Genomic DNA, 16,127 nt, shown 5'->3' with positions numbered 1-16,127 from the left:
GGCGGCGAGCGTCGCGTGCTAACGTCACAGGTCCGACGGAAGTCTAGAGAGGCGCCCTGAAGGCGCCGGCTTGGTACGGCTGGCGGTTGGCCGATCCAGGCGCTAAGGCCGCCTCTGAGGGGTTTTTTGACACCCAGGCTGACCCTCCTTTCCGCCCCGCCGGGTGCTCAGGCACCCACCGTATGCCCGCCGAGCCTTCTGCACCCCGTCCCCCACCCAGGGTTCCGGCCCCCGGGGAAAGCTCTGGCCTCGTCCACCCGCCGGGACCGTAGCCTGGGAAAGCCTTTCTGTTCGGTGGGCAGCGTGGGCATCAGGGATTAGGGATAGGAACAGGGATCCAAGGCTCCTGCCTTATTCTTCCCAATTAAGCTTTTCCTCCTGAAGTCGTATAACCCCTTTCACCCTGCGGTAGGTAACACAATATCCCCCGACTTTCAAATTATTTTCCACAATTTCTGCCGCTCCTGACTCCCACCCTGTTTTATTATGTGAGTGTTTTATCGATGTCTCTGCAGCCAGATCCAGCCTTCTAGAACCATGCCCCCGGCAGCTCTGGGTGCCACCTGTTGCACCGGGCGCACGCCGCTGCACAGGACGGGATGCCGTTTGAATTCTCCGTGACTGTTGGGAGGAGGAATGCCCGAGCTGCCGATTGAAAATTATCCAAACCAGAAATATGTAGGCTGGGGACCCTGAATCACGTGAGAATTGCTGCTCTTTGTTTCCTCTGTCTTAACTCGTGAATAGTTTGTAGTTTGCTGATCTCAGTTGGAAGTCCAGCTCCAAATCATACTTGCTAAGACCCAAAGTAACCATTTCCAGTTAATACAGACCTGTGTGTTGACTCTGGCCCCCGTGGGTGATCCCTGATTGCTGTGGGAGTGGGTCCCTGACTGCCTCTGGGGTTTGCTTGTTCCGGTAACGTTGTCAGCAGATTATTTTGGGTACGTTCTGTATCAATGTCTTTGTGAGTGCTTAAGGAAGTACAAAGATGATTTGTTGCTGGTGGGAGGGAAGGTGTATGCATTTGGCATATCTCCCCCCGTTTTATTTTGGAATTTGCAGGCGGGAGGTGCCCTAAAGACATCACAGTGGTTTGATTAGAAAACTCCCTAAGCAGAAGAACTCAGGACCATCTGGGAGGCCCTAGTGCGAGGCAGTGTGTGTTCAAGGGCTGATGAATTCTGTTTAGGGAGTTGATGTCTGAGAATGTGCACCATAGATTTTATCCCTCAGTTGTAGTCACACTGTTTCTGTTTCTTTGTAGCCCCAGGATGGACTTCCTGGTTCTCTTCTTGTTCTACCTGGCTCTGGTGCTGATTGGTGTTGTTACGATATGCATCTGCTCAAAAACCCATTACCTGAGAGGCCTGGTCAGAGGAGGAGCCCAGGTAACCACGATGCTTGGAGACCACTGGATTGTGACTACCACGTCTAAAAGGCTCACCGGTTCCCTAATGGAACAAAACACAGATGTCATTTTTATTCATTTGTTCACTTCTTTCATTTATGGCAGTTATGGTATATCAGAAAGTCTCTGGGGTTTTTTTTGTGGGTTTTGTTTTTTGTTACTTTTGAAGTAACCTTGTGATGTTGCTTTGAGAGAAGATCACATTCTCGAGGTTGGCTATTTTTCTCTGGGTTTGATGCCTGTGATTGGGCATGGATGTGAGCAATGTCTGCCTGGAGGGGTCTGATGAGTGGAACTGGGGGCTGTATGAGGAGAGAGCTGAGCATCAGCTGCCCACACTCCTTCAGGAATCCAAGTGAGCAAAGTTGGGGTCAGTGGCCTTTGGCAAGGGGGTTCACTTGGGAGGGACCTGGGCTAATGCCCAGTGACTGTAGGTGTGGACTCTGGAATCTGAGATTGAACCCAAGGCAGGGAAAGGAGTGGAATTCACATTGGCATTACCTAGTCCAGTCCCTCTGCTCACCTCCCTTTGCCTGAAAACCCCGACATGGTGCTTTCTTTGGTGCTGGGGTGAAAAAGGAGGAGCTGGCATCAAAGGCAGACCAGCTGAGTGAAGCCCTCCTTTTTTTTTTTTTTTTTTTAATTTTTTTTTTTTTTAACGTTTATTTATTTTTGAGACAGAGAGAGACAGAGCATGAACAGGGGAGGGGCAGAGAGAGAGGGAGACACAGAATCTGAAACAGGCTCCAGGCTCTGAGCTGTCTGCACAGAACCCAATGCGGGGCTCGAACTCACGGACCGTGAGATCGTGACCTGAGCAGAAGTTGGACGCTTAACTGACCAAGCCACCCAGGCGCCCCAAGCCCTCCTTTTTATTCTCTCTTAAATCTCTTCTCTGCCCATGTGCAGAAACACAAGATCACCAGTATTGATGGCTGACCGGGAAGCATCTAATTTGTTTGGGAGTGGGGAGGGGGGGGGGGGATGAGAAATGAAACTGAATCCTTTTCTTTTATTTTAGGTAATTTCCTGTATAATTCCAGAATGCCTTCAGAGAGCTATGCGAAAAGTGCTTCATTACCTCTTCCACACACGGTATTTATATTTCACAGATTACATACTATCTTCTCTTCTGTTTTGATTGCTAACTGTTGCTGTCCTGTAGCTTCAGGAAGTTTCTTGTTGGTTTCCAGCTGTGGTATGGGGAGGGGGCTAGAAGGATCAAGAGTCCTGGTTCAGGACCTCTGCTCATAAATAACCTGCCTTTTATTTCTGGAGTTTTTAAAAAAAAATTTTTTTTCAACGTTTATTTATTTTTGGGACAGAGAGAGACAGAGCATGAACGGGGGAGGGGCAGAGAGAGAGGGAGACACAGAATCGGAAACAGGCTCCAGGCTCTGAGCCATCAGCCCAGAGCCCGACGCGGGGCTCGAACTCACGGACCGCGAGATCGTGACCTGGCTGAAGTCGGACGCTTAACCGACTGCGCCACCCAGGCGCCCCTTATTTCTGGAGTTTTGACAGAAATATTTAAAGAGTGGGGATATATTGACATGCATTTCTGTAAAAAGAAATCTGTCCTGATACCTCACTTCCCAGCAAAGATGATAATCGTAATGGATAACAAATATTGAATGCTTGCTATTGCTAGGCACTGTGAGAACTGTGTCGCATTGTTATGTGATTCTTGCTGTTATCCCAAGCCCAAAGGAAGTGGTTGGCCCCGGGTTAACTTTAGTATTACATGGTTTCTTCATGGACAAGGCCCTGTAAAACTAGCCACGTGTCTACTTCCTTTCAGAAACCACACCTTCATTATGCTGCACCTCCTCTTGCAAGGGATGGTTTATGCTGAATACACCTCGGAAGTATTTGGCTACTGTCAGGAGCTGGGGTTCTCCCTGCATTACCTTCTCCTGCCCTACCTGCTGCTGGTTATAAACCTGGTGTTTTTCACGCTCAGCTGCGCAAGCAACCCTGGTAAGTTGAGGCTGTCACTACAGAGACCGGCAGCCGTCGGTCTTACCATGCTACAGACCGGTGATCCCTCTGAGGACTTCGCAAAAGAGTTGATACATAGTGGTCTCATGATCTTTCGGTTGTGATTGTTTTCTAAGTTATTTCTTCTTTGACCTGTGGGTTATTTAGAACTGCTTAAAATTTTCCATATACTCTTTTAGTTTATTTTTTGATCTCTTCACTAATAATTGTGTTATATAGAGAGTTTGTGATCCCTATGACACAGTTTCTTTTAAACATTTTATTGATAATTTGCATTATGGCGGTCACGTGTTGTTTTTGTAAATGATCTGTGTGTGCTTGGAAGAGTATGTTTTCTTGTTCTTAGGCACAGACAGCATATAAGTCCATTAGATCAAGTTTTTAAATTATGTTCAAGTCTTTTATATTCATACTAATATTTTTGTGTGACCAATTATCGAGAGAGGCATGTTATCTCATTCTGATGGTAGATTTGAGATTTCTCCTTGCAATTTTTGCTTATTTACTTATAGTGTGTGTGTATACGTATATCATGGTTATGTGTATATTTGTATTATATGCATTCAAGTTAAGAATTGGTATTCTCTTTCCATTGAATATTTTTTCAAAATATAATTAGCCTCTTTGTCACTAGTAACGCTCTTTGCTTTCAGTTCTCTTTTGTGTGATGTTAATATTATTACACTTTTTTGGATTGATATTTGCTTGGTATTTTTTTTTCCATGTCTTTACTTTTTTTTTTTTAAATGTTTATTTATTTTTGAGAGAGACAGAGAGAAAGCATGAGCGGGGGAGGGGCAGAGAGAGAGGGAGACACAGAGTCCGAAGCAGGCTCCAGCCTCTGAGCTGTCAGTACAGAGCCCGAGGCGGGGCTCGAACTCATGGACTGGGAGATCGTGACCTGAGCTGAAATTGGATGTTTAACTGACTGAGCCTCCCAGGCGCCCCTCCATGCCTTTCCTTTTAAGCCTTTCTATCCTTGAAGCACCAAGGGTCCAACAGCTGATGAACAGGTAAACTGCGTTGTGCCTATTCGACGGGACAGTATTCAGCAACAGGAAGGAATGAGGGAGTGACGTGTTAGAACATAGATGAACCTTGAAAAACTGTGCTAAATGAAAGAAGCCAGAGGGGCGCCAGGGTGGCTCAGTCGGTTAAGCGTCTGACTCTTGATTTCAGCTCAGGTCATGATCTCACAGTTCATGAGTTCAAGCCCTGCGTGGCACTCTGCGCTGACAGTGTGGAGCCTGCCTAGGATTCTCTCTCTCCCTCTCTCTCTCTCTCTATCTCTGCCCCTCCCCTGCATATGTGTGCGCACGCACTCTCTGTTGCAAGATAAATAAAATAAAACTTAAAAAAAAAAAGAAGCCAGATACAAAAGACCACAAATTGTATGATTCCATTCATATGAAATATCCAAAAAAGGCAAATGCATAGAGACAGAAAGTAGATTAGTGATTGCCAGGGGCTGGGATTAGAGACAAATGTGGAGTGGCTGCTAACGGGTTTCTTTTTGAAGTGATAAAAACATTCTAAAATTGGTCGTGGTGATGGTTGCATAACTCTGTGAATGTACTAAAATATGTTGAATTGTGCACTTTAAATTGGCAAATTGGGCTTGTGAGTTGTATCTCAATAAAGCCATTTATTTAAAAAAAATTTTAAGTTTATTTATTGTGAGAGCGAGCAGAGGAGGGGCAGAGAGAGAGAGAGGGAGAAAGAGAATCCCAAGCAGGCTGCACCCTGTCAATGCAGAGCTCCACAGTGGGATCCACGATCCCACTGTCCACAATCCACGAACTGTGAGATCATGACCTGAGCTGAAATCAAAAGTCGGGTGCTTAACTGACTGAGCCACTCAGGTGCCCCAAAACTTTATTTAAAGTGAGTTATTTAGAATATTAAATATATAAGTTTTAGTTGCACTTTGTCAGGACAGATTTTGTGAATGTCCAGTCTACCATATTGCTCAAAACTGACATTTGCCCTTTTTTCAGGCACTATAACAAAAGCAAATGAGTTCTCATTACTTCAAGTTTATGAATTCGATGAAGTGATGTTCCCAAAGAATATGAAGTGCTTCACTTGTAATGTGAGGAAACCAGCACGATCCAAGCACTGCCGTAAGTTTGGCTTTGGTTGCTCCCTCTCTACCTTTGTACAACAGACGTGGGCTTTGTCAGTAAGGGAAGGTTCCAGAAATCTAAAGCAAGGCCATTTGTCTCCCAGGCATGGGCAGCCTCTGCTTGTAGAGGCCAGATAGTGGTTCCTTCAGATGACTGGAGGTGAGGTCTCGATATTCTTACATAGTGGGCAACTTAGCTCCAGGCATAACAGCCCATCCTTTGCTGTGCGGTGGGGCGTGTTGCCCAACAGGACTTCTGTGGGATGCTGTGTTTGCAGATTTCAGTGCTGGCAAAGCCTACTCTTCTGGGGAGTAGCCAAGATTCTAGACTAGTGCTGCCCAAAAAATATAATGTGAGCTACATGTGTGATTTAAATTTCCTAGTAGCCACATTACAAAAGTAAGATGAGGCAATGTTAAATTTAATTATGTATTTATTTAACGTAACCTATTTAAAATATCATGGTTTATGTAAGAGCTTTTTTTTTTTTTAAGTTTATTTATTTTGAGCGAGAGAGTGAACAGGGGAGCAGCAGAGAGGGAGAGAGAGAATCCCAAGCAGGCTTCACATTGGCAGCACAGAGACCCCTGTGGAGCTTGAGCTCACGAACTGTGAGATCATGACCTGAGATGAAATCAGGAGTCAGACGCTCAACTCACTGAGCCACCCAGGCGCCCCTAAAACACCATTTTAACGTGTAGTCAGTTGTAAAAATCATTCATGGGTTAGTTTATATTCTCCTTTTCATACTAAGTCTTTGAAATTTGGTATATATTTTCCATTTACAGCACATCTCAATTGAGACAATAAATTTTCATAGGAAATTCTTGACCTTTATTTAGATTTCATAAAATTTGCAGTTGGAAGAGCAGATTCACGTATCCAAGTTACTCCAGAAATTCTTACAAGTTTTTTCCAGAACATAACCATTTTCCTTTAAGAGTCACGTAATGATTCATCTCTATCAGAAGAATTAATTTGACTTCAAGGCATTGGTTTGGGGCACCTGGATGGCTCAGTCGGTTAAGTGTCTGACTTCGGCTCAGGTCATGATCTCACAGTTCATGAGTTCGGGCCCCACGTCAGGCTCTGTGCTGACAGCTCAGAACCTGGAGCCTGCTTCAGATTCTGTGTCTCCCTCTCTCTCTGCCCCTCCTCCACTCACATTCTGTCTCTCTGTCTTAAAAATAAAGTAAACATTAAAAAAAAAAAAAAAGCATCAGTTTCAAAGTTAAGTCTGTGCAAGTTAAGTAAATTCACTAACCCTTATGTCATCTCAGCATTGTTGACATTGAACTTAAAGGAGCATTGCATAAATGGAAAAACAACTCTAAATTTAGCAAAATAAACAGTATTCTTTCAGGTTTTCCTCATGGCCACATTTTAAGTGCTCAGTACCCCTCTGTGGCTCGCAGCTACTGTACTAGACCCTGCACTTCTAATAGCCTGGTGATGGCAGTCGCCATTTCCTCCAACATCTGCCAGGAGTCGGTTTGTAAAAATTTCAGAGGTGTGCATGGTCTCCTGTTTCTTCAAGGACTAACTCAGGGCTGTGACTTTCCCTTTTCCGTACAGGTGTGTGTAACAGGTGTGTGCACCGTTTTGACCATCACTGTGTTTGGGTGAACAACTGTATCGGGGCCTGGAACGCCAGGTACTTCCTCATCTACCTCTTGACGTTGACGGCCTCAGCTGCCACCATGGCCGTTGTGAGCACCGTGTTTCTGGTCCAGTTGGTGGTGGCGTCGGATTTGTATCTGGAGACTTACGTTGATGACCTTGGACACTTGCAGGTTATTGACATTGTCTTTCTTATTCAGGTAATTAATATTCACGGAGTTATGTTGTGGGATGTACGTTTCTGACTTTAGGATTCAACATTGGAAAAAGGATATTTATTTTCCCAGTCAAGAGACAAAGCCATTCCTTTTTAAAAATGAACACGGGGTGCCCAGGTGGCTCAGTTGGTTAAGCGTCTGACTCTTGGTTTCCACTCAGGTCATAATCCCACAATTTGTGAGTTCAAGTCCAGCATCAGGCTCTGCACTGTCATGGAGCCTGCTTGGAATTCTCCCTCTCCCCTACTCTCTCTCTTCCTCCCCTGCTCTGTCTCTTTCTCAAGATAATAAACTTAAAAATTTTTTAAAAAAAGAATATATAATTTTTTTAGTTGATAACAGTACATATACTGTAAAATTTATCCTTTTTGTTTTAAGAGTTTTTGTTTGTTTGTTTGTTTTTTTAAGTAATCTCTATGCCCAGTGTGGGGCTTTAACTCACAACCCTGATATCAAGAGTTGCTTGCTCTTCCAATGGAGTCAGCCAGGTGCCCCTAAAATGCATTATTTTGTTTTGTTTTATTTTATTTTATTTTTTTAATTTTATCTTATTTTTTCATGTTTATTTATTTTAAGAGAGAGAGAGAGAGAGCGAGCACAAGCAGTGGAGGGGCAAAGAGAGAGGGAGAGAGAGAATCCCAGGCTCAATGCTGTCAGCACAGAGCCCAACATGGGGCTCGATCTCATGAACAGTGAGATCGTGACCTGAGCTGAAATCAAGAGCCAGACACACCATCAGCTGAGCCACCGGGTGCCCCAAAATTCATCCTTTTAAACTATATAGTGCAGTGGTTCAGAGTTGTGTAACGACCACCACCATCTAATTTCAGAATGTTGCATCACCCCGAAAAGAAACTCTTACCTATTAGCAGTCATTCCTTTTTGTCCTCTTCCCTGGCCCCTGGCAACCACTAATCTGCCTTCTGTCTTTATGGAATTGTCTTTTCTGGACATTTCACATAACACACAGTCTGTCTTTTGGGCTGGCTTCTTTGTTTAGCATGGTGTTTCCATGGTTCATCCATGTTGTTGCATGAATCAGTATTTCACTCCTTTTTATGGCTGAATAATACTCCATTGTGTGGACATACCACATTTTATTCATGTATCAGTTATGGACATTTGAGTGTTTTCACTTTTTGGTTATTTTTGAATGATGCTGCTTTGAACATCTGTGTACAAGTTCTTGTGTTTTCATGTCTCTTGAGTTCCACCCAGGAGTAGAATTGCTCGTAATCATTTGAGGAACTGCCAGCCTGTTTTCAAAGTATCTTGACCATTTTACATTTCCACCAGCAACGTGTGAGGGTTCCACCGTCATACATCCTTGCCTACGCTTGTTATTCCTTGTCTTTTTGATCATAGCCCTCGTCACAGGCATGAAGCAATACCTTACTGCAGCTTGATTTGCATTTCCCTGATGACTTCACGATGTTGAGCAACTTTGTGTGGCTTATTGGCCATTTGTATATCTTCTTTGGACAAGAAGATTTAGAGGAGACGCTCATCTTTTTTTTTTTAATTTTCTTTTTCATATTAGAGAGAGAGAGACAGAGAGACAGAGCTTGAGTTGGGGAAGGGCAGAGAGACGGAGACAGAATCCAAAGCAGGCTCCAGGCTCCAAGCTGCAAGCTGTCAGCACAGAACCCGATGCGGGGCCCAAACTCACAAGCAGTGGGACCATGACCTGAGCTGAAGTCTGATGCCCAATTAACTGAGCCACCCAGGCGCCCTGAGAGGCTCATCTTTAAATTGAGTTGTCTTTCATTCTTGTGTTGTAAGAATCCTTTTTATATTCTGTACATTTGACCCTTATCAGATATACGATTTGCAATGATTTCTCCGATTCTGTGGGTTGTCTTTTCGTGTTTTTGATAGTTTTCTCTGAAATACAAAAGTTTTACATTTTGATTTTAAGTTGATTTTTTTTCTTTTATTGCTTGTGCTTTTTGGTGTCATATGTAGGAATCCATCGCCTAATCCAAGGTCGTGAAGATTTATTTACACTTACATATTCTTCTAAGTGTTTTTGTAGTTTTAGCTCTTACAGGTTAGGCCTCTGGTCATTTTGAGTTAAATTTCGCACATGCCGTAGGGTAGGGTTCCAACTTCATACTTTTAGTATGCAGGTATCCAGTTGTCCCAGCATCTTTTTTTTGAGAAGACTGTTTTTTGCTCATTGAATTGTTTTGGCACTTTGTCAAAATTAATTTACAATAATGTAGGGTTCTTATAAAAACTCATTTGATGGCTAAAAGATTTCTACTGCATTTATGGGAAGTAGCTTGTGAGCAGTCACTGTTTTAGGTAACTGGTTAATTCTTGTTTTTTTTTTTTTCCTTTTGTTCAAAGACAATGAACAAGTGGAATGTATTCCGTAAATGCAAGGTTGGTTCAATGTTAGGAAATTGATTAGTATTTTATTCGGCATTATTAAATATAAAGAACAATAGCATGGTCATTTCCCTGTCTCTCTCTCTCTTTTTTAAATGTTTATTTACAGTTGAGAAGGAGAGACATACAGCGTGAGTTGGGGAGGGGCAGAGAGAGAGGGAGACATAGGATCCGAAGCAGGCTCCAGGCTCCGAGCTGTCAGCACAGAGCCTGATGTAGGGCTCAAACTCATGAACCATGAGATCATGACCTGAACTGAACTCAGACACTTAACCAGCTGAGCCACCTAGATGCCCCACATGGTTATTTCTCTTGATACTGAAAAGTGTTTCACAGAATTCAACACCCATTCTAATAAAAGCACTCAGAAAATAGAAATGGAAGGAGACTGTCTTAATATGATAAAATGCACAGTAAAAGCTAGTATTTTTTTTAATTTATTTTGAAATAACTGTGATTTACAGGAGGTTACAAAGAAACCTACAGGAAGCCTATGTACTCTTAAGCCTGCCCCCCACTGCCAGCCCCTCCCCCCATGCCAGCATCCCTAGGCAACCACAGCCCAATGCCAAAACCAAGCAGTTGACATTGGCACAATCCGCAGAGCTGATTCAGATTTCACCAGTTACATACGTGTTCATTGGTGTTGTGTGTGTGTGTGTGTCTGTGTGGATCTGTGCAATCTGTCACATGTGTGTGCCTGCATAACCACCACTATAGTCAGCATGTTGTGTCCATCACCACAGACTCCCTCGTGTTACTCCTTATAGCCACAGCCTCATCCTGCATACCTGCCACTGCTACTCTGTTCTCCATCTCTATTAGTATGTTATTTCATGATTGCTACATAAATGGAATCACATCCTATCTTTTAGAGATTGGTTTTTTCACTCTGTGCAGTTTCCTTGAGATCCATGCAAATGGTTGCATGTATTTAGGGTTCCTTCCTTTTTGCTGCTGTATAGTATTCCACAGTATGGGTGGACCACGCTTTGCTTAACCATTTAGCCTTTGAAGGACATCTCTGTAGTTTCTGGGTTGTAGCTATTAACTAATAAGGTTGCGTTGAACATTCCCATTTGCAAGTTCCTGCATGATACCTCTTCACTGTGATTGTCGGGTTGATAAGTCCATTTTAGGTTTTGAAAAGGACCACCATACTCTTTTCCAGAGTAATGTACCAGAGTAAAATATACCGTTTTACATTCTCACCAGTGATGGAGGAATGACTGGTTTCTCTGCATTCTTTCCAGCATTTAATGTTATCACTGTGTTTCATTGTAGCCATTCTGATAGGTGTGTAGTGATTTGTTGTTTTATCCTTGAGTAGTTTTTGTTTCAGTTTTTTTCATTTATGTAAGTGTCCAAACATACTGAAAAGTTACCTGTATACTTTCCACCTAGATTTAAAAATTAACATTTTAATCTGTTCTTTGTGTATTTTTCTTTCTTTTTTTAACAATTTTTAATGTTTATTTATTTTGAGAGAGAGAGAGAGAGGACAGAGTGTGAGGGGGGGGATAGGCAGAGAGAGAGGGAGACAGAGAATCCAAAGCAGGCTCCAGGCTCTGAGCTGTCAGCACAGAGCCCGACGCAGGGCTCGAACCCACGAACTGCGAGATCATGACCAGGGTCAAAGTCAGCGCCCAAATGACTGAGCCACCTGGGTGCCCCTTGTATTTTTCTGTATTATTAGACACAAATTGGAGACATTATGTTGCTTCACTCCTAAGTACTTGAACATGCATTTAAAAAAAAATTTTATTCTTTTTAATTTTTCTTTTTTTTTTTTTTTTTTTTTAATTTTAGAGAGCAGGAGCAGGGGAGAGGAGCAGAGGGAGAGAGAGACAGACAGACAGAGAGAAAGAATTCTAAGCAGGCTCCACACTCAGTGCAGAGCTTGATCCCACAACTCTGGGATCGTGACCTATGCTGAAATCAAGAGACACTCAACTGACTGAGCCACCTAGACGCCCCTGGAACATGCATTTTTATAGAATGTCAACCTCCAACATAACTACAATTCTGTTATCTCACCAAGGAAAAGTAATAATAAATACGTAATAAATATAGAATATATAGTAAATACGTAATATATAATCTAGTCCATGTTTAAATTTCCCCATTGTTTCAAATATGTCTTTTATAAAGCTCTTTTGCCTCCTTGAAGCAGAATCCACCTTGTAGTAAATACATTGCATTTGAATGTCATATCTTTTTAGTTTCATAGTCTAAAATAATGCCCTTCCTTTTTTTCATGAAGTTGACATTTAGTAGTTTAGTAGTCTTTTAGAATGTCCCTTGGTCTAAATTTGTCTTTTTCCTACTTGTGTCAACTAATTTTTCTCTGTTCCTTATTATTAATGTGAACTGGAAGTTAGTTCTAGAGACCTGATCAGATTCAGGTTAAATATTTTTGGCAAAAATGCTTTCTAGGCAGGAATGTGTATTTCATGTTGCATCCCATCAGGTGGAACACAGGGTCAGTGACACTTAGCTTGATCTGTTGCTTAAGGTGGTGTCCACCAGCTCTCTCCATTGGTGAAGTGCATTTTCCCCTTTACGGTAGGTAATCAGTGTATATGGTTTTGTTTTTGTATTTAGGACTTTCTGTAGGATAGCTTCCAAAAAGTATGTGTACTGAGTCAAAGATTTTTTTTTTTTAATTTTTTTTTTTTTAATGTTTATTTATTTTTGAGACAGAGAGAGACAAAGCATGAACGGGGGAGGGTCAGAGAGAGGAAGACACAGAATATGAAACAGGCTCCAGGCTCTGAGCTGTCAGCACAGAGCCCGACGTGGGGCTCGAACTCCCGGACCGCGAGATCATGACCCGAGCTGAAGTCGGCTGCTTAACCGACTGAGCCACCCAGGCGCCCCTGAGTCAAAGATTATTATTATTTTTTTTAACATTTACTTATTTTTGAAAGAGAGAGACAGAGCATGAGCGGGAGAGGAGGGGAGAGAGAGAGAGAGGGAGACACAGAATCCGGAACAGGCTCCAGCCCCTGAGCTGTCAGCACAGAGCCTGACGTGGGCTCAAACCCACGAACCGCGAGGTCATGACCTAAGCCGAAGTCCGACACTTAACTGAGTCACCCAGGTGCCCCTGAGTCAAAGATTATTAACATTTATAAATAAATCTTTTGATTTTAATATATATCGTCAAATTGTTTTTTAGAACATTGTGGTTAGGTGGGGCTTCTAGCACAGAGCCTACCTGGGATTCTGTCTCTCCCTGTGTCTCTCTGCCCCTCTTCCACCTGCTCTCTCTCTCTCTTTCTCTCTCTCGCTCTCTCTCTCTGTCAAAATAAATAACATTAATAAAATAAAACCTTGTGCTTAGAGTGATTGGCAGGTATTCACTTTGTTGTGTCAGGGTGGACATTGAGGATGCCCAGTGGTGGCAGGTGCTTCTATGTTAGTAGGAATACATGTTGTACCCTTTTAAAGAATTATATTTCTGGGGCGCCTGGGTGGCGCAGTCGGTTAAGCGTCCGACTTCAGCCAGGTCACGATCTCGTGGTCCGTGAGTTCGAGCCCCGCGTCGGGCTCTGGGCTGATGGCTCAGAGCCTGGAGCCTGTTTCCAAATCTGTGTCTCCCTCTCTCTCTGCCCCTCCCCCGTTCATGCTCTGTCTCTCTCTGTCCCAAAAATAAACAAACGTTGAGAAAAAAAAAAAAAAGAATTATATTTCTTTATTACTTTTGATTACTTTCCTTGTTTGGCAGTCATTTGTGTATCTTTTTTTGTGAATTATGTCCTTTATTATACTAGAATTACTTTAGATTTGAGATCATATAATAATGATAGTTCATTCTTGTATTTGTTTTCTGTTTGTGTATCCTCTTTTGTATAAAAAAAAATCCTATAAAAAAATTTAGACATCCTTTCTCATCGAATCTGTCTCTTTTCTTTGTGACTTCAGTTAGAAGGTCCCTCCTGTGAAGAGTTTTGGTGCGCCTGCCTCTCTTACTCTTGAATTCATTCTTACTCAGAATTCATTTTCTTTATTCTAAAAAATAACTTCTAAAAATTCAAGCAGTCCAGAAGTGCTTAAAATGAAAAGGGGGAGAAGAGGAGGAAAGGGCTCAAAGGCACAAACTTGTAGTTGAAACAACTAACCTTGTTGTGATCGTTTGCTATACGTCACGTGCACCTTAAGCTTTCTTTCACAATGTCATGTCAATTCTGTCTCAAAGCTGGGGGGAAACACATGAAATTTAAAGCATCTTTTAAAAAAAATGAAAACTGGGGGTTATACCCTGCCCTTCCCAACAGCTCACTGCCTAGAGGCCACCTCTTTTGTAGTTTGGTGTGTACATTCAGGCTTTTTTCCTGTGGTTATCGATATTACCCATCTTCATGGAGTGTGTTTTTGTTTCTTATAAGAATATGATCCCATGTGGATCCTTGCCTCTTGTCTTTCTTATCCGGCAATATTTTGCCAATGTCTTTTCCGAATCAGTATGTAAAAATTGGCCTCGTTTGTACCGGCTCCTTATTATACCATAGTATCATTACCCCAAGATTTTACTCTTTCTCACGACTGGACTTCCTCTTTTCGGAAGAGGGGCTGTGAAAATCACTACAGTGAATACTCTTGTACGTGTGTTTCTTTGGCCATATTGTGTTGAGAGAGAGATTGGTCTCCTGTGTCCGTCTGGATTTATATTGTGATGCATGAAAGAAGGTCTGTATTTATTTCTCTGTTTTACAAGTAGCTGACTGGCATAGTCACATCTCCTAGTATCCTTTTCCTTTTCCTTCGATGTGCACATTTCATTTATCCCATAGTAAACTCCTGCATGCCAGGACTGCTTCCGGGGCTGTTTGTCAGCGCCATTTATGGTTCTGTTTTGTGTTCAGTGGGTCAGGTGTGTGTACAGGTGGGTGAGCTGGGGCGGCAGCTCTCACGTGTCTGCAGACGAGGCCGCCAGGGCTGGTGGGTGCTGGCCCTTACTTGTGTCACAGCGTGGCTGCCTAACGTGCTGTTCCTTCTCTGCCCCCAGTACCTGTTCCTGACCTTGCCAAGGATCGTCTTCATGCTGGGTTTTGTTGTGATGCTGAGCTTCCTCCTGGGGGGCTACCTGTGCTTCACTTTGTACCTGGCTGCCACCAACCAGACCACTAATGAGTGGTACAGAGGTGACCGGGCCTGGTGCCACCATTGTCCCCACGTGGCCCGGCCCCCATCAGCAGAGCCCCAGGTCTACCGGAACATTCACTCCCATGGGCTTTGGAGCAACCTTGGAGAGATCTTCTTACCTGCCGCTGCACATTGTGCCGAGAAGATGAACTAAGAATGAGAAGTGTTACTGCTGTTTAAATATAGTATACATTTATTTGTACGTCTTTATTTGTACTTTTAAGCATCGGTGTGGTGTTTCTTAGTTTTGGGGTGTTTTGTTTTTTTGTTTTTTTCTCTTTTGGCTTCTGCTGCATGTTTATAAATTGGCTTCAAGTAGTTAAGGAAGGGATGAGAAAACTCGTGTTTATTGGGTGCCTAATCCTTACAGGTGCTGTGCTGGACCCTGTGGTAGAAACCCCCTTGCCCATCCTCTGTTCACTCAGCCTGTTGGAACAGAGTATATCTGAAGTCCTGGTGTCAAGGGGACCAGAGATGCCTTCTCAGAGGACCCAGCTAACCTTGGTCTCCCGCTCTACACTCCAGACCTCAGACTTCTGACAGGAGGGGCCTTGGCTGTGTCCCCACATGTGTGGGAGAGTTCCAGTGACCTGGTCTTGTGCCAGGCTGCACCCTTCCCATCCCTCCTAGGGAAAGGCCTTGGCTTTTTATCTCCTTAACCATATCCAGCACCCCTCACCCAGGCCCTCCCTTGGGTCAGCATGGGCCTTTTACACAAGGCCCATTCCTGTGCTGGTGGTCCCCTGCCCTTCACTGGCCTCTTGTGGCCACGTTCAAGTCTTTTCTGACCTATTAAAACAAATTTTTTTTAATGTTTATTTTTGAGAAAGAGACAGAAGGAGAGCGCGTGCAAGTGGGGGAGGGGCAGAGAGCGAGGGAGACACAATTCTGAGCAGGTTCCAGGCCCTGATCTGTCAACACAGAGCCAGAGGCGGGGCATGAAGCGACCAGCGGTGAGATCATGACCTGAGCCGAAGTTCCATGCTTCACCGACTGAGCCACCTCTGCCCTATTTTTAAAATTCCAAACTATCACCCCCACCCCTCCACTGTCCCGTTAATTCAGTGCAAAGAGATGAATGCGTAAGAGTTTCATAGAAAGTGCTGAGGGGGTTTTGGAGGGGAGGGTTTTCAGGAGCAGAATACCTAAGATTCCCATGACCAGGCTGCTCAGGATTGGGGATTGGGAAGAGGGGACTGGGGAAGAGGA

The 16,127-nt window shown here is 43.5% G+C and overlaps 1 protein-coding gene across 4 annotated transcripts; it reads left to right on the top strand.

The window, feature by feature from the left end:
• The first annotated feature begins 13 nt into the window (after nt 1-13).
• On the top strand, nt 14-15,120 carry ZDHHC4 (zinc finger DHHC-type palmitoyltransferase 4). 4 transcript variants are annotated; one of them, XM_045459881.1, is made up of 8 exons: nt 14-408; nt 516-701; nt 1,268-1,391; nt 2,433-2,506; nt 3,213-3,391; nt 5,410-5,535; nt 7,114-7,358; nt 14,782-15,120. In XM_045459881.1, exons 3-8 carry the CDS (start codon nt 1,275-1,277, stop codon nt 15,070-15,072), a joined length of 1,032 nt encoding a protein of 343 aa, XP_045315837.1. In that variant the 5' UTR covers nt 14-408; nt 516-701; nt 1,268-1,274; the 3' UTR covers nt 15,073-15,120. The 4 variants fall into 4 exon arrangements, with proteins under 4 accessions (XP_045315837.1, XP_045315839.1, XP_045315838.1 ...); XM_045459883.1 differs by lacking the exon at nt 14,782-15,120 and adding an exon at nt 8,917-9,837 and having other exon boundaries at nt 19-408; XM_045459882.1 differs by having other exon boundaries at nt 22-408; nt 7,114-7,331.
• The last annotated feature ends 1,007 nt before the right edge of the window (nt 15,121-16,127 follow it).

Source organism: Leopardus geoffroyi, chromosome E3, assembly GCF_018350155.1.
Source record: "Leopardus geoffroyi isolate Oge1 chromosome E3, O.geoffroyi_Oge1_pat1.0, whole genome shotgun sequence".
NCBI classification, from domain to species: Eukaryota; Metazoa; Chordata; class Mammalia; order Carnivora; family Felidae; genus Leopardus; species Leopardus geoffroyi.
This window is presented reverse-complemented; position numbering and strand designations above follow the sequence as displayed.